The sequence below is a fragment of the Pristiophorus japonicus genome, unplaced genomic scaffold (assembly GCF_044704955.1).
Source record: "Pristiophorus japonicus isolate sPriJap1 unplaced genomic scaffold, sPriJap1.hap1 HAP1_SCAFFOLD_253, whole genome shotgun sequence".
Classification (NCBI taxonomy): domain Eukaryota; kingdom Metazoa; phylum Chordata; class Chondrichthyes; family Pristiophoridae; genus Pristiophorus; species Pristiophorus japonicus.
Window position 1 is genome coordinate 72,099 of NW_027252263.1, and position 24,972 is coordinate 97,070.

Sequence of the window (24,972 nt, forward strand, 5' to 3'; positions counted from 1 at the left end):
GGGAGATCTTATTGAGGTGTATAAAATGATGAGGGGCCTGGATAGAAAGGACCTATTTCCCTTAGCAGAGGGGTCAACAACAAGTGGGCATAGATTAAAAGTAATTGGTAGGAGGTTTAGAGGAGAAATTTCTTCACCCAGAGGGTGGTGGGGGACTGAAACTCGCTGCCTGAAAGGGTGGTAGAGGCACAAACCCTCACCCCATTTAAAAAGTACTTGGATGTGCACTTGAAGTGCTGTAATCTACAGGGCTACAGACCTAGAGCTGGAAAGTGGGATTAGGCTGGGTAGCCCTTGGTCAGCCGGCACGGACACGATGGGCCGAAATGGTCTTCTTCCATGCTGTAAATTTCTATGATTCTACGACTACACTTCAAAAGTACTCCATTGGCTGTAATGGTCGTAAAAGGCGCTATCAAAATAAGTCGTTCTTTTCTTTAAGGCGCTATACAAATACAAGTTGTTGTTGTAAGGAGATCAATCTCAAGATTAGTGAAGCCAAACGTAGGTCCCTTGCAGTCAGATTCAGGTGAATTTATACTGGGGAACAAAGAAATGGCAGACCAATTGAACAAATACTTTGGTTCTGTCTTCACGAAGGAAGACACAAATGACCTTCCGGAAATAATATGAGACCAAGGGTCTAGCGAGAAGGAGGAATGGAAGGAAATCCTCATTAGTCAGGAAAGTGTGTTAGGGAAATTGATGAGATTGAAACATAGAAATTAGGTGCAGGAGTAGGCCATTCGAGCCTGTACCACCATTCAATAAGATCATGGCTGATCATTCCCTCAGTACCCCTTTCCTGCTTTCTCTCCATACCCCTTGATCCCTTTAGCTGTAAGGGCCATATCTAACTCCCTCTTGAATATATCCAATGAACTGGGCTCAACAACTCTGTGCGGAAGGGAATTCCACAGGTTAACTGCTCTCTGAGTGAAGAAGTTTCTCCTCATCTCAGTCCTAAATGGCTTACCTCTTATTCTTAGACTGTGACCCCTGGTTCTGGAACTCCCGAGCAACGGGAACATTCTTCCTGCCTCTAACCTGTCCAGTCCCGTCAGAATTTTATATGTTTCTATGAGATCCCCTCTCATCCCTCTAAACTCCAGTCGATTCAAGCCCAGTTGAACCAGTCTCTCCTCATATGACAGTCCTGCCATCCCAGGAATCAGTCTGGTGAACCTTTGCTGTACTCCCTCAATAGCAAGAACGGCCATCCTCAGATTAGGAGACCAAAAGTGAACACAATAATTCCAGGTGTGGCCTCACCAAGGCCTTGTACAACTGCATTAAGACCTCCCTGCTCCTATACTCAAATCCCCTAGATATGAAGGCCAACATCCATTTGCCTTCTTCACCGCCTGCTGTACCTGCATGCCAAACTTCAGTGACTGATGTACCATGACACCCAGGTCTCATTGCACCTCTCCTTTTCCTAATCTATCACCATTCAGGTAATATTCTGTCTTCCTGTTTTTGCCACCAAAGTGGATAACCTCACATTTATCCACATTATACTGCATCTGCCATGCATTTGCCCACTCACCTAACCTGTCCAAGTCACCCTGCAGCCTCTTAGCGTCCTCCTCACAGCTCACACCGCCACCCAGTTTAGTGTCATCTGCAAACTTGGAGATATTACATTCAATTCCTTCATCTAAATCATTGATGTATATCGTAAATAGCTGGGGTCCCAGCACTGCGGCACTGCTTGCCATTCTGAAAAGGACCCGTTTATCCCGACTCTCTGCTTCCTGTCTGCCAACCAGTTCTTTATCCACGTCAGTACATTACCCCCAATACCATGTGCTTTAATTTTGCACACTAATCTCTTCAAGTCCAAGTCATTGATATATACCATAAAAAGCAAGGGACCCAGCACTGAGCCCTGCGGAATCCCACTGGAAACAGCCTTCCAGTCACAAACACCTATCGACCATTACCCTTTGCTTCCTGCCCCTGAGCCAATTTTGGATCCAACTTGCCACTTTGCCCTGGATCCCATGGGCTTTTACTTTCGCTGACCAGTCTGCCATGTGGGACCTTATTAAAAGCTTTGCTAAAATCCATATACACCACATCATACACACTGCCCTCATCGACCCTCCTGATTAACTTGATTGAATTTTGCGAGGAGGTAGTCAGACATGACCTTCCCTGAACAAATCCACGCTGACTGTCTTTGATTAATCCATGTCTTTCCAAAAGAAGATTTGCCCTGTCCTTCAGGACTTTTCCCAATATTTTTCCCACCATCGAGGTTAGGTTGACTGGCCTGTAATTACTCGGTCCATCCTTTTCTAAACAAAGATACAACGTTAGCAATCCTCCAGTCCTCTGGCACCACACCTGTAGTCAGAGAGGATTGGAAAATGATGGTCAGAGCCTCTGCTATTTCCTCGCTTGCTTCTCATAACCACCTGGGATACATTTCATCTGGGCCTGGGGAGTTATCCACTTTCAAAGCTGTTAAGCCCCTTAAAACTTCCTCTCTCACCATGTTTAACTCGTCTAATATTTCACGCTCCTCCTCCCTCATTGCAAAGTCTGCATCACTCCTCTCTTTTGTGAAAACACATGCAAAGTATTCATTAAGAATCATACCTACGTTGTCTGCTTCCAAACACAGATTTCCTTTATGGTCATATTTATGGTTTAGCATAACTTCCTTACTTTTCAATTCTATACCTCTAGATAAAAACCCTTGTGCTTGGTTTGCCTTTTATATGGCCTTGCTAACCTGCAGGTATAGAAAATAATCAAAAAGACTAATCTTTATATCTAGAGGCCTAGAATACAAGGGGTAGAAGATATGCTGTGGCTATACAAAACTCTGGTTAGACCACAGCTGGAGTACTGTGAGCAGTTCTCTGCACCACACCTTCGGAGGGGTCTATTGCTGTCTCTCTTTTCTCTTGAAAGGGAAGACTGACGGGTGATGTAATGGAGGTGTTTGAGGCTGTGGGGGGTTTTGGTGGAGTGGATAAGATCAGTACTGGAGGCCATCAATACAGGATAGTCACCAAGGAATACGATAGGGAATTCAGAAGAAATTTCTTCATCCAGAGAGTGGTGAGAATGTGAAACTCGCTACCACAGGGAGTGGTTGAAGTGAATAGTATTCAAGGGGAGGCTAGACACGCATATGAGGGAGAAGGGAATAGAAGGCTATGCTGAGAGACTTAGATGCGGAATGACAGGAGGCAGCTCAAGTGGAGCATAAATGCCAGCATGGACCGAAGGGCCCGTTTCTATGCCGTATACCCTATGTAATATCGGCCTTGGAGGGCATGCAGCGTAGGTTTACCAGAATGATATCCGGACTCCAAGGGTTAAATTAGGAGGAGCGATTACAAAAATTAGGGTTGCATTCCCTGGAATTTAGAAGGTTAAGGGTCGAAGTTTTCAAGATATTAAGGTGAACAGATAGGGTAGATAGAGAGTAACTATTTCCACCGTTTGGGAGTCTAGGACTAGAGGGTGCAGTCAAAAAACTAGAGCTTTCAGAAGTGAAATTAGAAAACACTTTTACATACAAAGGCGGTAGAAGTTTGGAACTCTCTTCCGCAAACAGCAATTGATGCTAGATCAATTGTTAACTTTAAATCTGAGATTGATAGATTTTTGTTAAACAAAGGTATTAGAACATAAGAAATAGGAGCGGGAGGCGGCCATTTGGCCCCTTGAGCCTGTTCCACCATCCAATAAGATTATGGCTGATCGGAATGAAGGTATTAAGGGATATGGGGCAAAGGCGGGCATATGGAGTTAGAGCGGAGATCAGCCTGGATTTCATTAAATGGTGAAACAGGCTAGAGGGGCTCAATGGTCTACTCCTGTTCCGAAGTTCATAAAAGGTTCAGCATACCTTCATTGCTTTTGTACTCTATTCCTCTTAATAAAGCAAAGGATCGCATATGCTTTTTTTTAAACAGCCTTCTCAACTTGTTCTGCCACCTTAAAAGATTTGTGTACATACACACCCAGGTCTCTGCTCCAGCACCCACTTTAATATTGGACCTTTGAGTTCATTTTGTATCTCATTATTCCTATCAAAATGCATCACTTCATACTTCTCTTAAATTTCACCTGCCACGTGTCTGCCCATTTCACCAGTCTGACATAAGAACTTAATAGGAGCAGGAGTCGCCCCTCGAGCCTGCTCTGTCATTCAATAAGATCATCGCTGATCAACTTCCTCAACTTCACTTTCCTGCATTATCCCCATAGTCATTGATTCTCTTAATATCCAAAAATCTATTAATCTCTGTCTTGAATATACTCAACGACTGAGCCTCCACAGCCCTCTGGGGCAGAGAATTCCAGAGATTCACCACCCTCTGAGTGAAGACATTTCTCCTCATCTCAGTCCTAAATGGCTGACCCCTTATCCTGAGACTGTGACCCCTGGTTCTAGACTCCCCAGCCCGGGGGAAACACCCTCCCTGCATCCACCCTGTCAAACCCTGTAAGAATTGAGTCTGTTTCTGTTTCTCATTCTTCTAAACTCTGCAGAGAATATCGGCCCAGTCTACTCAATCTCTCCTCATAGGACAATCTCCCCATCCCAGGAATCAGTCTGGTGAACCTGCGTTGCAAGTATATCCTGCCTTAGATAAGGAGACCAAAACTGTACACAATACTCTAGGTATGGTCTCACTAAGACCCTATATAATTGTAATAACACATCTTCACTCTTGTACTTAAATTCTTTTGTAATAAAGGCCAACATACCATTTGCTTTCCCAATTGCTTGCTGTACCTGCATGTTAACTTTCAGTGATTCATGTACAGGCAGAACGTGTGAAATCCGGAGTTCTAAAAACCATAATTGTCCGAAAACCGGACATTGTGCAGGTTGCAACAGTCGTCGTTGGGAATCCAGAAATATTTTCCGAAAAACGGACTTTTAAGTTGTACACACCTTTCTCCAAGCAGGAATCCAAAATATATGCAGCTCAGCGAGGCCTCGAGGTTGCCGTCGGATGTCATGCTCCAAAATCCGGAAATTCACAAAAGTCGGCCCAAGGCTTTCCAGATTCGGGATGTCGGATTGTCTCCGAAATCCAGAAATACCCGAAACCAGGCCCAAGGCTTTCTGGATCAGAGACGTCGGATTGTCTACAAAATCCGGAAATGCCCGAAAATCGTCCGAGGTATCCGGATTTGGGCCGTCAGATTTTCGCTCCGAAATCCGGAAATACCCGAAAATCATCCACAAGGTTTCCGGATTTGGGCCGTCGGATTTTTGGCACCGAAATCCAGAAAAAACCCTAAAACCGGAATGGCCTCGGACCCGAGGTTTCCTGACGTTATACCTGTACAAGGTCCATCCGAACACCAATATTTCCCAATCCCAGAGTTCAGACGAAGGGTCATCAATCTGAAATGTTAACTCTGTTTTCCTCTCCACAGATGCTGCCTGACCCGCTGAGATTTCCAGCATTCCTATTTTTATTTGATTCCAGCAGCATTTTGCTTTTGTTTTAACATTTCCCAATCTCTCACCATTTAAAAAATACTCTGCTTTTCTATTTTTTTGACCAAAGTGAATAACTTCACATTTCTCCACATTATGGGCCCAAGTTTCGAGCCACGCCTAGAACGGCGCAGTCCCGACCTGGACGCCCGTTTTTCGCACCACAAAGTGCGCCTAAAAAAAACTTCCATATTCTCCGGCTCCCTGCTCGTCCTCTGGCCCTCGGCGCGGCAGGAGCTGTAGGGGGCGGAGCTAGGTCCCTGCGCTGAAAACAGTGCCGGGACCTCTGCACATGCGCACTAGAGTGGGCGCGCATGTGCAGTAGCTCCAGGCGTCCAAAACTGTGTGGGAGGGGCCCGAAGCACGCAGCCCCTAGCCCTGGCCCAATGGCCTCACTGGGGCTGCGTGAATAAGGCTCCTCCCACGGCCAGCTCCTGCTTCCTCCCGACCCCCCCCCCCATCCGAACTCCGCTCCCCCCCCCCCCCCTCCCCGACCGACGCTCCCGACCGATCTCCCCCCACCCCCCCGGACTGATCTCTGCCCCCGATCCGCGCTCCCGACCCCCCCGGACCCGACGCCACCTACCTGTCAATCCGATAAGTCTAAGCTCGAAGTCTTGGGCCGGGCCCAGCACGTTCAGCCTCCCTCTCTCCTTCCTTTCTTTCTCTCTCTCTCTCTCTCCCTCTCTTCCCCCCTTCCCCTCCCTCCCTTCTCACCCCCCTTCCCCTCCCTCCCTTCTCTCACCCCCCCTCCCCTCCCTCCCTTCTCTCACCCCCCCGCCCCTCCCTCCTCTCACGCCCCTCCCTCCCTTCTCTTCCCCCCCTCCTCCTACCTCTCCTCGCCCCCTTCTTTCTCACCCCCCCTCCCCACCCCCCCTCCCTTCCCTCCCTTCCCACCCCCCCTCCCTTCTCACCCCCCCACACCACCACCCCTCCTCCCCCCTCCCCCTCTTGCTGTCAGAAACACAGACACTGACAGACAGAGTGAGAGACACACACAGACAGAGAGATAGAGACACTGACAGAGACACACTGGGGGGGGGGGGGGGGGGGAGGGGCATCCCAACACGCTGTTGGAGGGCTCCCGGTGCTGCAGTCGGTAAGTAGAAAATGTTTTATTTATTGATTTTAAAAAAAAAATTATTTCTTATTCATTTTTTTTGATTTTATTGGTTGATTTATTGATGTATTTATCATTTATTATTGATGATGGCTCTTTATTTGTAAAACTGAAGTGTTTAATGTTTGTAAACTTCCCTTTAAACCCCCCTCCCCCCCATTCCCTACACCTGATTTTCTAAAGTGTAGACAAGGTTTTTTCAAGCGTACAAAAATCTTCACTTACTCCATTCTAAGTTAGTTTGGAGTACGTTTTCACTGCCGAAACGTTGAAAACAGGCGTAAGTGGCCGGACACGCCTCCTTTTGAAAAAAAAATTCTGTTCCAAAGTGAAACTGTTCTAACTGACTAGAACTGGAGCAAACTAAATGCCGAGAATTTGAATTTCTAAGATACTCCGTTCTACACCAGTTGCTCCAAAAAATCAGGAGTAACTGAGGCCGAAACTTGGGCCCTACATTCCGTGTGTCATGGTCTTTCTCACTTGCTTAACCTGTCTATATTCTCCTCCTCATAACGCAAATACCCAACTCGCTTTGTACAGCAAACTTGGATCGATTACATTTGGTCCCCTCATCCAAATCATTGATATAGATTGTAAACAGCTGGGGCCCAAGCACTGATGGTACCACCCCACTAGTTACAGCCTGCCAACCCAAAAATGAGCCATTTCTTCCCACTCTCTGTTTTCTGTCTGTTCACCAATCCTCAATCCATGTTAGTATATTACCCCCAATTCCATCAGCCCCAATTTTGTTTAATATCCTCTTGTGTGGCACCTCATCAAATGTTAGTTACAACCTCAAAAACTGGAACGATTTGTCAAACTCGATTTCCCTTTCACAAATCCATGTTGACGCTGACCAATCCTATTATTACTTTCTAAGTGCCCTATTACTTAAAAAGATTCTAGCATTTTCCCTACTACTGATGTCAGGCTAACCGGTCTGTAGTTCCCTGTTTTCTCTCCCCCTCCTTTCTTAAATACTGGGGTTACATTTTCTAACTTCCAATCTGCGGGAAACGTTCCAGAATCTATGGAATTTTGGAAGATGACAAGCAATGCATCCACTATCTCTACAGCCATCTCTTTTAAAACCCTAGGATGTAGGCCATCAGGTCCAGGGGATTTATCAGCTTTCAGTCCCATTCATTTCTCCAGTATTATTTTTTTTAACTAATACTAATTTCTTTCAGTTCCTCATTCTCACTAGACCCTTGGCTCTCCACTATCTCCGGAATGTTTTTTTGCATCTTCTTCTGTGAAGACAGACACAAAGTATTTGTTTAATTTCTCTGCCATTTCCTTATTCCCAGTATAATTTCTCCTGTCTCAGCCTGTAAGGGACCCACATTTACTTTTGTTAATCTTTTCCTTTTTTACAAAAGGGATAGGCCGAGTAATTACAGGCCTGTCAGCCTAACCTCAGTGGTGGGAAAATTATTGGAAAAACTCCTGAAAGACAGGATAAATCTACATTTAGAAAGGCAAGAATTAAATAGGGACAGTCAGCACGGATTTGTTAAGGGAAGGTCGTGTCTGACTAACCTGATTGAATTTTTCGAGGAGGTAACCAAGAAAGACGATGAGGGTAGTGCGTATGATGTAGTGTATATGGATTTTAGCAAACATAGAAAATAGGTGCAGGAGCAGGCCATTCAGCCCTTCTAGCCTGCACCGCCATTCAATGAGTTCATGGCTGAACATGAAACTTCAGTACCCCCTTCCTGCTTTCTCTCCATAACCCTTGATCCCCCGAGTAGTAAGGACTTCATCTAACTCCCTTTTGAATATATTTAGTGAATTGGCCTCAACTACTTTCTGTGGTAGAGAATTCCACAGGTTCACCACTCTCTGGGTGAAGAAGTTTCTCCTCATCTCGGTCCTAAATGGCTTACCCCTTATCCTCAGACTGTGACCGCTGGTTCTGGACTTCCCCAACATTGGGAATATTCTTCCTGCATCTAACTTGTCTAAACCCGTCAGAATTTTAACCGTTTCCATGAGGTCCCCTCTCATTCTTCTGAACTCCAGTGAATACAAGCCCAGTTGATCCAGTCTTTCTTGATAGGTCAGTCCCACCATCCCGGGAATCAGTCTGGTGAATCTTCGCTGCACTCCCTCAATAGCAAGAATGTCCTTCCTCAGGTTAGGAGACCAAAACTGTACACAATACTCCAGGTGTGGCCTCACCAAGGCCCTGTACAACTGTAGCAACACCTCCCAGACCCTGTACTCAAATCCCCTCGCTATGAAGGCCAACATGCCATTTGCTTTCTTAACCGCCTGCTGTACCTGCATGCCAACCTTCAATGACTGATGTACCATGACACCCAGGTCTCGTTGCACCTCCCCTTTTCCTAATCTGTCACCATTCAGATAATAGTCTGTCTCTCTGTTTTTACCACCAAAGTGGATAACCTCACATTTATCCACATTATACTTCATCTGCCATGCATTTGCCCACTCACCTAACCTATCCAAGTCACTCTGCAGCCTAATAGCATCCTCCTCGCAGCTCACACTGCCACCCAACTTAGTGTCATCCGCAAATTTGGAGATACTACATTTAATCCCCTCGTCTAAATCATTAATGTACAATGTAAACAGCTGGGGCCCCAGCACAGAACCTTGCGGCACCCCACTAGTCACTGCCTGCCATTCTGAAAAGTACCCGTTTACTCCTACTCTTTGCTTCCTGTCTGACAACCAGTTCTCAATCCACGTCAGCACACTACCCCCAATCCCATGTGCTTTAACTTTGCACATTAATCTCTTGTGTGGGACCTTGTCGAAAGCCTTCTGAAAGTCCAAATATACCACATCAACTGGTTCTCCTTTGTCCACTTTACTGGAAACATCCTCAAAAAATTCCAGAAGATTTGTCAAGCATGATTTCCCTTTCACAAATCCATGCTGACTTGGACCTATCATGTCACCTCTTTCCAAATGCGCTGCTATGACATCCTTAATAATTGATTCCATCATTTTACCCACTACTGAGGTCAGGCTGACCGGTCTATAATTCCCTGTTTTCTCTCTCCCTCCTTTTTTAAAAAGTGGGATTACATTGGCTACCCTCCACTCCATAGGAACTGATCCAGAGTCAATGGAATGTTGGAAAATGACTGTCAATGCATCCGCTATTTCCAAGGCCACCTCCTTAAGTACTCTGGGATGCAGTCCATCCGGCCCTGGGGATTTATCGGCCTTCAATCCCATCAATTTCCCCAACACAATTTCCCGACTAATAAAGATTTCCCTCAGTTCCCCCTCCTTACTAGACCCTCTGACCCCTTTTATATCCGGAAGGTTGTTTGTGTCCTCCTTAGTGAATACCGAACCAAAGTACTTGGTTCAATTGGTCTGCCATTTCTTTGTTCCCCATTATGACTTTCCCTGATTCTGACTGCAGGGGACCTACATTTGTCTTTACTAACCTTTTTCTCTTTACATACCTATAGAAACTTTTGCAATCCGCCTTAATGTTCCCTGCAAGCTTCTTCTCGTACTCCATTTTCCCTGCCCTAATCAAACCCTTTGTCCTCCTCTGCTGAGTTCTAAATTTCTCCCAGTCCCCGGGTTCGCTGCTATTTCTGGCCAATTTGTATGCCACTTCCTTGGCTTTAATACTATCCCTGATTTCTCTTGATAGCCACGGTTGATCCACCTTCCCTTTTTTATTTTTACGCCAGACAGGAATGTACAATTGTTGTAATTCATCCATGCGGTCTCTAAATGTCTGCCATTGCCCATCCACAGTCAACCCCCTAAGTATCATTCGCCAATCTATCCTAGCCAATTCACACCTCATACCTTCAAAGTTACCCTTCTTTAAGTTCTGGACCATGGTCTCTGAATTAACTGTTTCATTCTCCATCCTAATGCAGAATTCCACCATATTATGGTCACTCCTCCCCAAGGGGCCTCGCACAATGAGATTGCTAATTAATCCTCTCTCATTACACAACACCCAGTCTAAGATGGCCTCCCCCCTAGTTGGTTCCTCGACATATTGGTCTAGAAAACCATCCCTTATGCACTCCAGGAAATCCTCCTCCACCGTATTGCTTCCAGTTTGGCTAGCCCAATCTATGTGCATATTAAAGTCACCCATTATAACTGCTACACCTTTATTTCATGCACCCCTAATTTCCTGTTTGATGCCCTCCCCAACATCCCTACCAATGTTTGGAGGTCTGTACACAACTCCTACTAACGTTTTTTGCCCTTTGGTGTTCAGCAGCTCTACCCATATAGATTCCACATCATCCAAGCTAATGTCTTTCTTAACTATTGCATTAATCTCCTCTTTAACCAGCAATGCTACCCCACCTCCTTTTCCTTTTATTCTATCCTTCCTAAATGTTGAATATCCCTGGATGTTGAGTTCCCAGCCGTGATCATCCTGGAGCCACGTCTCCGTAATCCCAAGCTTTGGTAAGATCCCACATGACAGACGAGTCAAGAAGGTTAAAGCCCCTGGGATCCAGGGCAAAGTGGCAAGTTGGATCCAAAATTGGCTCAGAGGTTGGAAGCAAAGGGCAATGGATGATGGATGTTTGTGTGACTGGAAGGATGTTTCCAGTGGGGTTCCGCAGGGCTCTGTACTGGGTCCCTTGCTTTTTGTGGTATATATCAACGATTTAGATTTGAATATAGGGAGTATGATTAAGAAGTTTGCAGATGACACTAAAATTGGCTGTGTGGTTGATAATGAAGAGGAAAGTCATGGGCTGCAGGAGGATATCAATCTACTGGTCAGGTGGGCAGAGCAGTGGCAAATGGAATTTAATTCAGAGAAGTGCGAGGTGATGCATTTGGGGAGGGCTAACAAGGCAAGGGAATACACATTAAATGGTAGGACACTGAGAAGTGTAGTGGAACAAAGGGATCTTGGAGTGCAGGTCCACAGATCCCTCAAGATAGCAGGCCAGGTAGTTAAGAAGACATATGGAATACTTGCCTTTATTAGCCGTGGCACAGAATACAAGAGCAGGGAGGTTATAAAAACTGTTTAAAACACTAGTTAGGCCACAGCTGGAGTACTGTGTGCAGTTCTGGTCACCACATGACTGGAAGGACGTGATTGCACTGGAGAGGGTACAGAGGAGATTTACGAGGATGTTGCCGGGATTGGAGAATTTTAGCTATGAGGACAGATTGGATAGGCTGGGGTTGTTTTCCTTGGAACAGAGGAGGCTGAGGGGAGACCTGATTGAGGTGTATAAAATTATGAGGGGCCTGGATTTAGTGGATGGAAAGGGCCTATTTCCCTTGGAGTCAACAACCAGGGGGCATAAATTTAAAATAACTGGTCGAAGGTTTAGAGGGATTTGAGGGGAAATTTCTTCACCCAGAGGGTGGTGGGGGTATGGAACTCACTGCCTGAAAGGGTGGTAGAGCCACATTTAAAAAGAACTTGGATGTGCATCTGAAGTGCCGTAACCTGCAGGGCTACAGAGCTAGAGCTGGAAAGTGGGATTAGGCCGCGTTGTTCTTGGTCGGCCGGCGTGGACACGATGGGCCAAATGGTCTCTTTCCGTTCTGTAAATTTCTATGATTCTATGAATACCGACCTCTGGGAAACACCACTGTATACCTCCCTCCAGTCTGAAAAATAACCGTTCACCAATACTCCCAGCTTTCTGCCCCATAGCCAATTTTCTATCTACGCTGCCACCGCCCTTTTAATCCCTTGAGCTTTAGATCTGCATAAATTTTCCCAAAATCAATCAAATCACTGCCCACCCTGTCATTGCTCCCTGCGCAGCATTTGATCTCTCTACAATCTCAGATACCAGGCTGATATTTTTCCAGCTCCTTTTTGAAGTAGTCAATTGACATAGGAACAGGAGACCATTCACTCTCTCTCGCTTGTTCCGCCATTCTATATCTCAACTCCATCAAGCCGCCTTATTCCAGAACCTTTAACACCCATGCCTTGGACACAGCTCTGTCAGCAGCACGCTGCAGAAAATAACCTCTGTGTCTCCACTCTCATTAAAACTGCTCTCGATTTTTACCGTCATTCCGTGCTTAAGGATAAGTTTCATGAGGTCTTCCTCTATCGTGGCCAGAAAGGTCTCACTCGGATGCTCCATCAACGGGACCACCAGTTCCAATATCTTTGCCACATTGCAGATGACCAGGAAGTCACTCTGTGTCTGGGAATGGAAAGAACAAATGGGAAATTCAGAACACAATTAGGAATCTTCCAGCACAAAAGGCACCCATTTGACCCACAGCGCACACATTGGCTCTCTGAAAGAGCTATACCATAGCCATTTTAATTTCATACAAAAACAGAGTTAACAATACAGAAACAGGTTATTCAGCCTAACCAGCATGTCAGCGTTTACCCTCCACATGAACAAATAGTCAACAGTTATCCAACCTGTTCCCATATCCCTTCATCAATCATCCAATCTAATCTCAAACCACTAACCCTGGAACTGAATTCCACAGCCTCACAACTGTGTCAAGGTTTCCCCCACCCTCTGTTCTAAATCTCACATTTACCTTTGTATCTATGGCACCTCAACTACTGCAAACAGTCTGGTTCTATCTACCCCGTCCCATCCTTTCATCATTTTAAACACTATCATATAGAAACATTAAAATAGGTGCAGGAGTAGGCCATTCGGCCCTTCGAGCCTGCACCTCCATTCAATAAGATCATGGTTGATCACTCCCTCAGTACCCCTTTCCTGCTTTCTCTCTGTACCCCTTGATCCCTTTAGCCGTAAGGGTCATATTTAACTCCCTCTTGAATATATCCAATGAATTGGCATCAACAACTCTCTGCGGCAGGGAATTCCACAGTTTCACCACTCTCTGAGTGAAGAAGTTTCTCCTCATATCAGTCCTAAATGGCTTACCCCTTATCCTTAGACTGTGTCCCCTGGTTCTGGACTTCCCCAACATCGGGAACATTCTTCCTGCATCTAACCTGTCCAGTCCCGTCAGAATTTTTTATGTTTCTATGAGATCCCCTCTCATTCTTCTAAACTCCAGTGTATAAAGGCCGAGTCGATCCAGTCTCTCATATGTCAGTCCTGCCATCCCGGAATCAGTCTGGTGAACCTTCGCTGCACTCCCTCAATAGCAAGAACAATCTTCCTCAGATTAGGAGACCAAAACTGAACACAGTATTCCAGGTGAAGCCTCACCAAGGCCCTGTACAACTGCAGTAAGACCTCCCTGCTCCTATACTCAAATCCCCTCGCTATGAAGGCCAAAATGCCATTGCCTTCTTCACCGGCTGCTGTACCTGCATGCCAACTTTCAATGACTGATGAACCATGATACCCAGGTCTCATTCCACCTCCCCTTTTCCTAATCTGCCATCATTCAGGAAATATTCTGCCTTCGTGTTTTTGCCACCAAAGTGGATAACCTCACATTTATCCACATTATACTGTATCTGCCATGCATTTGCCCACTCACCTAACCTATCCAAGTCACCCTGCAGCCTCTTAGCATCCTCCTCACAGCTCACACCGCCACCCAGTTTAGTGTCATCTACAAACTTGGAGATATTACACTCAATTCCTTCATCTAAATCATTAATGTATATTGTAAATAGCTGGGGTCCCAGCACTGAGCCCTGCGGCACTCCACCAGTCAGTGCATGCCATTCTGAAAAGGACCCGTTTATCCCGACTCTTTGCTTCCTGTCTGCTAACCAGTTCTCTATCCATGTCAGTATATTACCCCCAATACCATGTGCTTTAATTTTTGCACACCAATCTCTTGTGTGGGACCTTGTCTTTTTGAAAGTCCAAATACACCACATCCACTGGTTCTCCCTTGTTCACTCTACCAGTTACTTCCTCAAAATATTCTAGATGTGTCAAGCACAATTTCCCTTTCATAAATCCATGCTGACTTGGGACCGATCCGGCCACTGCTTTCCAAATGCGCTGCTATTTCATCTTTAATAATTGATTCCAACATTTTCCCCACTACCGATGTCAGGCTAACCGCTCTATAATTCCCCGTTTTCTCTCTGCCTCCTGTTTTAAAAAGTGGTGTTATATTAGCTACCCTCCAGTCCATGCTGAGAATGACGTGAGTATCACGTGTAGCGAGCTGGTCGTACCGCAGGTAAAGGGTCCACAGCCAGATAGCGAATGGAAGACCAGCAAGAAGAGCAGTGCAAGGAAGCTAGTGCAGGGGTCCCCTGCGGTCATCCCCCTGCAAAACAGATACACTGCTTTGGGTACAGTTGGGGGGAATGACTCATCAGGGGAGGGCAGCAGCAGCCAAGTTCATGGCACCGTGGCTGGCTCTGCTGCACAGGAGGGCAGGAAAAAGAGTGGGAGAGCGATAGTGATAGGGGATTCAATGGTGAGGGGAATAGATAGGTGTTTCTGCGGTCGCAACCGAGACTCCAGGATGGTATGTTGCCTCCCTGGTGCAAGGGTCCAGGATGTCTCGGAGTGGGTGCAGGACATTCTAAAAAGGGAGGTTGAACAACCAGTTGTCGTGGTGCACATTGGTACCAACAACATAGGTAAAAAAAATGGATGAGGTCCTACGAAACGAATTTAAGGAGCTAGGAGCCAAAATAAAAAGTAGGACCTCAAAAGTAGTAATCTCGGGATTGCTACCAGTGCCACGTGCTAGTCAGAGTAGGAATCGCAGGATAGCGCAGATGAATACGTGGCTTGAGCAGTGGTGCAGCAGGGAGGAATTCAAATTCCTGGGGCATTGGAACCGGTTCTGGGGGAGGTGGGACCAGTACAAACCGGACGGTCTGCACCTGGGCAGGACCGGAACCAATGTCCTCGGGGGAGTGTTTGCTAGTGCTGTTGGGGAAGAGTTAAACTAATATGGCAGGGGGATGGGAAGCAATGCAGGGAGACAGAGGGAAACAAAAAGGAGACAAAAGCAAAAGACAGAAAGGAGATGAGGAAAAGTGGAGGGCAGAGAAACCCAAGGCAAAGAACAAAAAGGGCCACTGTACAGCAAAATTCTAAAAGGACAAAGGTTGTTTAAAAAAAACAAGCCTGAAGGCTTTGTGTCTTAATGCAAGGAGTATCCGTAATAAGGTGGATGAATTAACTGTGCAAATAGATGTTAACAAATATGATGTGATTGGGATTACGGAGACGTGGCTCCAGGATGATCAGGGCTGGGAACTCAACATCCAGGGGTATTCAACATTCAGGAAGGATAGAATAAAAGGAAAAGGAGGTGGGGTAGCATTGCTGGTTAAAGAGGAGATTAATGCAATAGTTAGGAAGGACATTAGCTTGGATGATGTGGAATCTATATGGGTAGAGCTGCAGAACACGAAAGGGCAAAAAACATTAGTGGGAGTTGTGTACAGACCTCCAAACAGTTGTAGTGATGTTGGGGAGGGCATCAAACATGAAATTAGGGGTGCATGAAATAAAGGTGCAGCAGTTATCATGGGTGACTTTAAAATGCACATGGATTGGGCTAACCAAACTGGAAGCAATACGATGGAGGAGGATTTCCTGGAGTGCATAAGGGATGGTTTTCTAGACCAATATGTCGAGGAACCAACTAGGGGGGAGGCCATCTTAAGACTGGGTGTTGTGTAATGAGAGGGGATTAATTAGCAATCTCGTTGTGCAAGGCCCCTTGGGAATAGTGACCATAATATGGTGGAATTCTGCATTAGGATGGAGAATGAAACAGTTAATTCAGAGACCATAGTCCAGAACTTAAAGAAGGCTAACTTTGAAGGTATGAGGCGTGAATTGGCTAGGATAGATTGGCGAATGATACTTAAGGGGTTGACTGTGGATGGGCAATGGCAGACATTTAGAGACCGCATGGATGAACTACAACAATTGTACATTCCTGTCTGGCGTAAAAATAAAAAAGGGAAGGTGGCTCAACCGTGGCTATCTAGGGAAATCAGGGATAGTATTGAAGCCAAGGAAGTGGCATACAAATTGGCCAGAAATAGCAGCGAACCCGGGGACTGGGAGAAATTTAGAACTCAGCAGAGGAGGACAAAGGGTTTGATTAGGGCAGGGAAAATGGAGTACGAGAAGAAGCTTGCAGGGAACATTAAGGCGGATTGCAAAAGTTTCTATAGATATGTAAAGAGAAAAAGGTTAGTAAAGACAAACGTAGGTCCCCTGCAGTCAGAATCAGGGGAAGTCATAATGGGGAACAAAGAAATGGCGGACCAATTGAACAAGTACTTTGGTTCGGTATTCACTAAGGAGGACACAAATAACCTTCCGGATATAAAAGGGGTCAGAGGGTCGAGTAAGGAGGAGGAACTAAGGGAAATCCTTATTAGTTGTGAAATTGTGTTGGGGAAATTGATGGGATTGAAGGCCGATAAATCCCCAGGGCCTGATAGTCTGCATCCCAGAGTACTTAAAGAGGTGGCCTTGGAAATAGCGGATGCATTGACAGTCATTTTCCAACAGTCCATTGACTCTGGATCAGTTCCTATTGAGTGGAGGGTAGCCAATGTAACCCCACTTTTTAAAAAAGGAGGGAGAGAGAAAACAGGGAATTATAGACTGGTCAGCTTGACACCGGTAGTGGGTAAAATGATGGAATCAATTATTAAGGATGTCATAGCAGCGCATTTGGAAAGAGGTGACATGATAGGTCCAAGTCAGCATGGATTTGTGAAAGGGAAATCATGCTTGACAAATCTTCTGGAATTTTTTGAGGATGTTTCCAGTTGAGTGGACAAGGGAGAACCAGTTGATGTGGTATATTTGGACTTTCAGAAGGCTTTCGACAAGGTCCCACACAAGAGATTAATGTGCAAAGTTAAAGCACATGGGATTGGGGGTAGTGTGCTGACATGGATTGAGAACTGGTTGTCAGACAGGAAGCAAAGAGTAGGAGTAAATGGGTACTTTTCAGAATGGCAGGCAGTGACTAGTGGGGTACCGTAAGGTTCTGTGCTGGGGCCCCAGCTGTTTACACTGTACATTAATGATTTAGACGAGGGGATTAAATGTAATATCTCCAAATTTGCGAATGACACTAAGTTGGGTGGCAGTGTGAGCTGCGAGGAGGATGCTATGAGGCTGCAGAGCGACTTGGATAGGTTAGGTGAGTGGGCAAATGCATGGCAGATGAAGTATAATGTGGATAAATGTGAGGTTATCCACTTTGGTGGTAAAAACAGAGAGACAGAATATTATCTGAATGGTGACAGATTAGGAAAAGGGGAGGTGCAACGAGACCTGGGTGTCATGGTACATCAGTCATTGAAGGTTGGCATGCAGGTACAGCAGGCGGTTAAGAAAGCAAATGGCATGTTGGCCTTCATAGCGAGGGGATTTGAATACAGGGGCAGGGAGGTGTTGCTACAATTGTACAGGGCCTTGGTGAGGCCACACCTGGAGTATTGTGTACAGTTTTGGTCTCCTAACTTGAGGCAGGACATTCTTGCTATTGAGGGAGTGCAGCAAAGGTTCACCAGACTGATTCCCGGGATGGCGGGACTGACCTATCAAGAAAGACTGGATCAACTGGGCTTGTATTCACTGGAGTTCAGAAGAATGAGAGGGGACCTCATAGAAACGTTTAAAATTCTGATGGGTCTGGACAGGTTAGATGCAGGAAGAATGTTCCCAATGTTGGGGAAGTCCAGAACCAGGGGTCACAGTCTAAGGATAAAGGGTAAGCCATTTAGGACCGAGATGAGGAGATACTTCTTCACCCAGAGAGTGGTGAACCTGTGGAATTCTCTACCACAGAAAGTTGTTGAGGCCAATTCACTAAATATATTCAAAAAGGAGTTAGATGAAGTCCTTACTACCAGGGATCAAGGGGTATGGCGAGAAAGCAGGAATGGGGTACTGAAGTTGCATGTTCAGCCATGAACTCATTGAATGGTGGTGCAGGCTCGAAGGGCCGAATGGCCTGCTCCTGCACCTATTTTCTATGTTTCTATAGGAACTGATCCAGAGTCGATAGACTGTTGTAAAATGATCACCAAGGCATCCACTATTTCTAGGGCCACTTCCATAAGTACTCTGGGATGCAGACTATCAGGCCCCGGCGATTTATCGGCTTCAATCCCATCAATTTCCCCAACACAATTTCCTGACTAATAAGGATTTCCTTCAGTTCCTTCTTCTCGCTCGATCCTCCGTCCCCTAGTATTTCCGGAAGGTTATTTGTGTATTCCTTCGTGAAGACAGAACCAAAGTATTTGTTCAATTGGTCTGCCATTTCTTTGTTCCCATTATAAATTCACCTGATTCTGACTGCAAGGGACCTTCATTTGTCTTCACTAATCCCTTTCTCTTCACATATCTATAGAAGCTTTTGCAATCAGTTTTTATGTTCCCAGTAAGCTTCCGCTCATACTCTATTTCCCACTCCTAATTAAACACTTTGTTCTCCTCTGCTGGGTTCTAAATTTCTCTGTCCTCATGTCTGCTGCTTTTTCTGGCCAATTTGTATGCCTCTTCCTTGGATTTAATACTATCCCTAATTTCCCTTGTTAGCCACGGTTGAGCCACCTTCCGCGTTTTATTTTTACTCCAGACTGGGATGTACAATTGTTGAAGTTCATCCATGTGATCTTTAAATGTTTGCCATTGCCTATCCACTGTCAACCCTTTAAGTATCACTCGCCAGTCTATTCTAGCCAATTCACATCTCATACCATCGAAGTTACCTTTCCTTAAGTTTACGACCCTAGTCTCTGAATTAACTGTGTCACTCTCCATCTTAATGAAGAATTCTACCATATTATGGTCACTCTTCCCCAAGGGGCCTCGCACAACAAGATTGTTAATTAGTCCCTTCTCATTACACATCACCCAGTCTAGGATGGCCAGCCCTCTAGTTGGTTCCTCAACATATTGGTCTAGAAAACCATCCCGAATACACTCCAGGAAATCCTCCTCCACCGTATTGCTACCAGTTTGGTTAGCCTAATCTATATGTAGATTAAAGTCGCCATGATAACTGCTGTACCTTTATTGCATGCATTTTCTTGTTTGATGCCCCATAATCTGCATTGTTCTAACAACCGTGTTGAAGATGGCTGATGGACAGGCAGCTCCCTTGGGATCATCCACTGGATCAGCTATTACCGCCCCTCTATCAGCTATTACCACCCCTCTCATCTCCCTCCAGAATGTCCATTCACTTGTGAACAAGGCAGGGTCAGCATTGGGAGGGGTGAGTGAGACAGGAAGGAGGTAGGAAAGATTAGTCTTCCGCAGGTGCGCTGGGCGGGAAGGTCGGCGAGAGAATAAAATGGGGCAGTTGGCCCAGGTTATTTTAAACTAGCCGTTAACTTGTAGTTGGGGGCGAAAATGCACCCACTCTTAGAGCCAGGGGAACTTTAACAGTGGAAGAGAAGAGATTGCCAACGTGAGCTTATTGTGGATGATTGCATCGACAGCATGGCCTTGATGGAAACCTGGCTGAGGGATGATGACACCTTCACTCTAAATGAAGCATCCCCGCCTGGCTATACCTTGCGCTATTTGCCCGCCCAGACCGCCATGGTAGCGGTGACTCTCAACACCAAATCACACCCCGGTTTATCCCCCTAGTCCTCTTACACCTTCTCCTCCTTTGAACATCTCACCTTGTTCCACTCCCCTTGCCGCTCAGATAAAATCCTCCTTCACCAACGCCCACCAAAGTACTATGCCAATTTGCTCACCAAGATATACTCACTGCTTTCCTCCCTCAGCCTCCACACTGAGCGACGTCTCATCAGTGATTTTAACCTCCATCTCCACTCATCACACTCACTCTCTGTCTGAGCTCACTGCCCTCCTATCCCCCCAATCTCTCCCTCCATATAAACTCCTCTCCCATATTTATGGCTACCCCATTGACCTTGCCATCTACCGTGAGCTCATTACCCATGTCAATCACAGATAAGGCCATCACTGATCACTTCCTTGGACAGCTCTCCACCCACATCCCCCTTCCAACCCTACTTCCTTCTGTGGCCACCCCTGGAAAAAACTAGGCAAGAGCACTTCAAGCTGGTCTCAACTCCCCTCCCTTTCTCCATAGCATTGTACATTTTTTTCCTTCAGGTACTTATCCAACTCCCCTTTGAAAGCCGTGATTGAGTCTGCCTCCACCACCCTCTCAGGCCGTGCATTCCAGATTCTTAACACTCGCTGTGTCAAAACGTTTTTCCTCATTTCACCTTTGGAACTTCTGCCAATTGCCTTAAATCTGTGCCCTCTGGTTCTCGACCCTTCCACCAATGTGAACAGTTTCTCTCTACTCTGTCCAGACCCCTCAACCAAATCTCCTCTCAACCTTCTCTGCCCTGAGAACAACCCCAGCTTCTCCAGTCTATCCATGTTACTGAAGTCCCTCATCCCTGGAACCATTCTCGTAATCTTTTCCGCACCCTCTCTAAGGCCTTCCCGTCCTTCCTAAAGTGCGGTGCCCAGAATTGGACATAACACTCCAGCTGAGGCCGAACCCGTGGTTTATAAAGGTTCATCATAACGTATATGCTTTTGTACTCTATACCCCTATTTATGAAGCCCAGGATCCCAAAAGCTTTTTAAACCACTTTCTCAACCTGCCCTGCCACCTTCAACAATTTGCGCACATATACCCCCAGCTCTCTCTGTTCATGCATCCCCTTTAAAATTGTACCATTTAGTTTATATTGACTCGCCTTGTTCTTCCTAACAAAATGTATCACTTTGTACTTTTCTGCGTTAAACTTAAAACCATTACCCTCTCTCTCTCACTCTGGTCGTTCCACCTGTACATCCCTCACCTCCTCTCCCTCAAGTCCAAGGGACATATTGAATGTATATGGCAGACACCTGGTTTAGCCATTCAGTAACAGATCTGGCTGGATCACTATTGGGTCCTGCTTTCCTCTGCTAAAACCCTGGCTTCTTTTCTCGACTGCAAACCGTCTTCTTAAAGCCCTCTCCCGACCTCCTCCACCCTCACCTTCGACAACAAGAGTGAGGACCTCATGGACTTCTTTGTCTCGAAGATTGAGACCAGCTGCAGCTGCCGATGCTGCTTCCCTTCCTTCCCCATGTCCACCGGGCCAAACTCCCTCCAAGGTTCCCCCATGGCCCTAGCCCTGAACTCGCATCTTTCTCAAGTGTCTCTCCCATCTCCCCTCAAGCCCTCTCCCAGCTCATCTTGTCCATGAGATCCACCTTCGGCTTCCTCGACCCTATAAACTGCAGACCACCCAACTTCCATTCCTGGCCCTCATGTTAGCTGATATTGTTAATGGTTCTCTCGTTTCAGATATTGTGCCCCTCTCCCCTTCAAATCTGCCGCCATCACCTTCTCCTAAAAAACCGCAACCCTCAACTCCTCTGTCCTTGAAAACTACCGGCCCATCTCCAACCTTCCTTTCCTCTCAAATCCTTGAATACGGGGGTCTTCTCCAAAATCCGTGCCCATCTATCCGGGAACTCCATGTTCGAAACCCACTGGGTTACCACTCCTGCTACAGTAACGAAACGGCTTTTATCAAGGTCACAAATGCAATCCTTTGAGGCTGTGGTAAACTATCCCTCTTCATTCTTCTCGACCTCACTGCAGCCTTCAACTTGGTTGACCACTCCATCCTCCTCCAACAACCTGTCCTCTGTCGTCCAGCTGGGTGGGACTGCACTCGCCTGGTTCCATTCTTATCTATAATCTTAGCCAGAGAGTCACCTTCAACGGCTTTTCTTCCCTCTCCTGCATCGTTACCTCTGCTGTTCCCCCAGGATCTATCCTTTGCCACCTCATATTTCTCATCTACATGTTGCCCTTTGGTGACATCATCCGAAAACACAAGTTCCGGTTCCATAAGTACATCTAGGTCTACCTCACCCCCACCTCGTTTGATCTCTCCACTGTCTCTAAATTGTCAGACTACTTGCCCGACACAGAACAAACTTGCTCCAACTAAATAATAGGAAGTACAAAGCCATTATCGTCAGTCCCCGCCACAAACTCCATTCCCTAGCCACCGATTCCATCCCTCTCTGTGACTGAACCAGACTGTTCACAACCTTGATGTCACATCTGACCCCGAGATGAGCTTCTGACGATATCACTAAGACCGCCTATTTCCATCTCTATAACATTGCCTGACTCTGCCTTAGCCCATCTATTGCTGAAACCCTCATCTGGCCCTTTGTTTTTATTTAATTTATTCACGGGATGTGGGGTTCACTGTCAAGGTTCGCATTTATTGCCCCTTGAGAAGGTGGTGGTGAGCCGCCTTCTTGAACCGCTGCAGTCCATGTGGTGAAGGTACTCCCACAGTGCTGTTAGGGAGGGAGTTCCAGGATTTTGACCCAGCGGTGAAGGAACGGCGATATATTTCCACGTCAAGATGGAATTTGCTATTTTCTAGTCCTCTGCCACCACCAGTAGGACAGCCTTGTTAATACCTCTTTATCAATTTTTATCCTATCAAGTGTCTCCACTATGTCTATGACAGCATCCTCTTCCTTGAAGACAAATGCAAAGTATTCATTTAGTACCTCAGTAATGCTCTTTGCCTCCATGCATAGGTCTCCCTTTTGGTCCCTAGTCGGCCTCACCCTTCCTCTTCCTGCCCATTTATTATTTATATGCCAACAGAAGACTTTGGATTCCCTTTTATGTTGGCTGCCATTGTATTCTCATACCCTCTCTTTGACCCTCTTATTTTCTTTTTCATTTCTCCCTTGACCTTTCTATATTGTGCGAGACCCCTTGGGGAAGAGTGACCATAACATGGTAGAATTCTTTATTAAGATGGAGAGTGACACAGTTAATTCAGAGACTAGGGTCCTGAATTAAGGAAAGGTAACTTCGATGGTATGAGACGTGAATTGGCTAGGATAGACTGGCGCATGATACTTAAAAGGGTTGACGGTGGATAGGCAATGGCAAACATTTAAAGATCACATGGATAAACTTCAACAATTGTACATCCTTGCCTGGAGTAAAAATAAAACAGGGAAAGTGGCTCAACCGTGGCTAACAAGGGAAATTAAGGATAGTGTTAAATCCAAGGAAGAGGCATATAAATTGGCCAGAAAAAGCAGCAAACCTGAGGACTGGGAAAATAGAGTATGAGAGGAAGCTTGCCGGGAACATAAAAACTGACTGCAAAAGCTTCTATGTGAAGAGAAAAAGATTAGTGAAGACAAACATAGGTCCCTTGCAGTCAAATTCAGGTGAATTTATAATGGGGAACAAAGAAATGGCAGACCAGTTGAAGAAATACTTTGGTTCTGTCTTCACGAAGGAAGACACAAATAACCTTCCGGAAGTACTAGGGGACCAAGGGGCTAGTGAGAAGCAGGAACTGAAGAATATCCTTATTAGGTGTGAAATTGTGTTCGGAAAAATGATGGGATTGAAGGCAGATAAATCCCCTGGGCCTGATAGTCTGCATCCCAGAGTACTCAAGGAAGTGGCCCTAGAAATAGTGGATGCATTGGTGATCATTTTCCAGCAGTCTATCGACTCTAGATCAATTCCTATGGACTGGAGGGTAGCTAATGTACCACCACTTTTTAAAAAAGGAGGGAGAGAGAAAACAGGGAATTATAGACCGGTTAGCCTGACATCGGTAATGGGGAAAATGTTGGAATCAATTATTAAAGATGAAATAGCAGCGCATGTGGAAAGCAGTGACAGGATCGGTCCAAGTCAGCATGGATTTATGAAAGGGAAATCATGCTTGACAAATCTGGAATTTTTTTGAGGATGTAACTAGTAGAGTGGACAAGGGAGAACCAGTGGATGTGGTGTATTTCAACTTTCAAAAGGCTTATGACACGGTCCCACACAAGAGATTGGTGTGCAAAATTAAAGCACATGGTATTGGGGGTAATGTACTGACATGGATAGAGAACTGGTTGGCAGACAGGAAGCAGAGAGTCGGGATAAATGGGTCCCTTTCAGAATGGCAGGCAGTGACTAGTGGGGTGCCACAGGGCTCAGTGCTGGGACCCCAGCTATTTACAATATAGATTAATGATTTGGATGAGGGAATTGAGTGTATATCTCCAAGTTTGTAGATGACACTAAACTGGGTGGCTGTGAGGAGGACGCTAAGAGGCTGCAGGGTGACTTGGACAGGTTAGGTGAGTGGGCAAATGCATGGCAGATGCAGTATAATGTGGATAAATGTGAGGTTATCCACTTTGGGGGCAAAAACACGAAGGCAGAATTTATCTGAATGGCGGCAGATTAGGAAAAGGGGAGGTGCAACGAGACCTGGGTGTCATGGTACATCAGTCATTGAAAGTTGGCATGCAGGTACAGCAGGCGGTTAAGAAGGTAAATGGTATGTTGGCCTTCATAGCTAGGGGATTTGAGTATAGGAACAGGGAGGTCTTACTGCAGTTGTACAGGGCCTTGGTGAGGCCTCATCTGGAATATTGTGTTCAGT

General features: G+C 45.9%; 1 protein-coding gene across 1 annotated transcript in view; it reads right to left on the reverse strand.

The window, feature by feature from the left end:
- The window catches only part of nipblb (NIPBL cohesin loading factor b), a gene marked incomplete at its 3' end in the record, with an annotated part of 524,975 nt that overhangs the window by 58,646 nt on the left and 441,357 nt on the right, over window positions 1–24,972 (reverse strand). Inside the window, exon 36 of the mRNA XM_070871482.1 lies at window positions 12,629–12,769. Coding sequence (XP_070727583.1) covers window positions 12,629–12,769 — 141 coding nt within the window. The remainder of the gene's footprint in view (window positions 1–12,628; window positions 12,770–24,972) is intronic.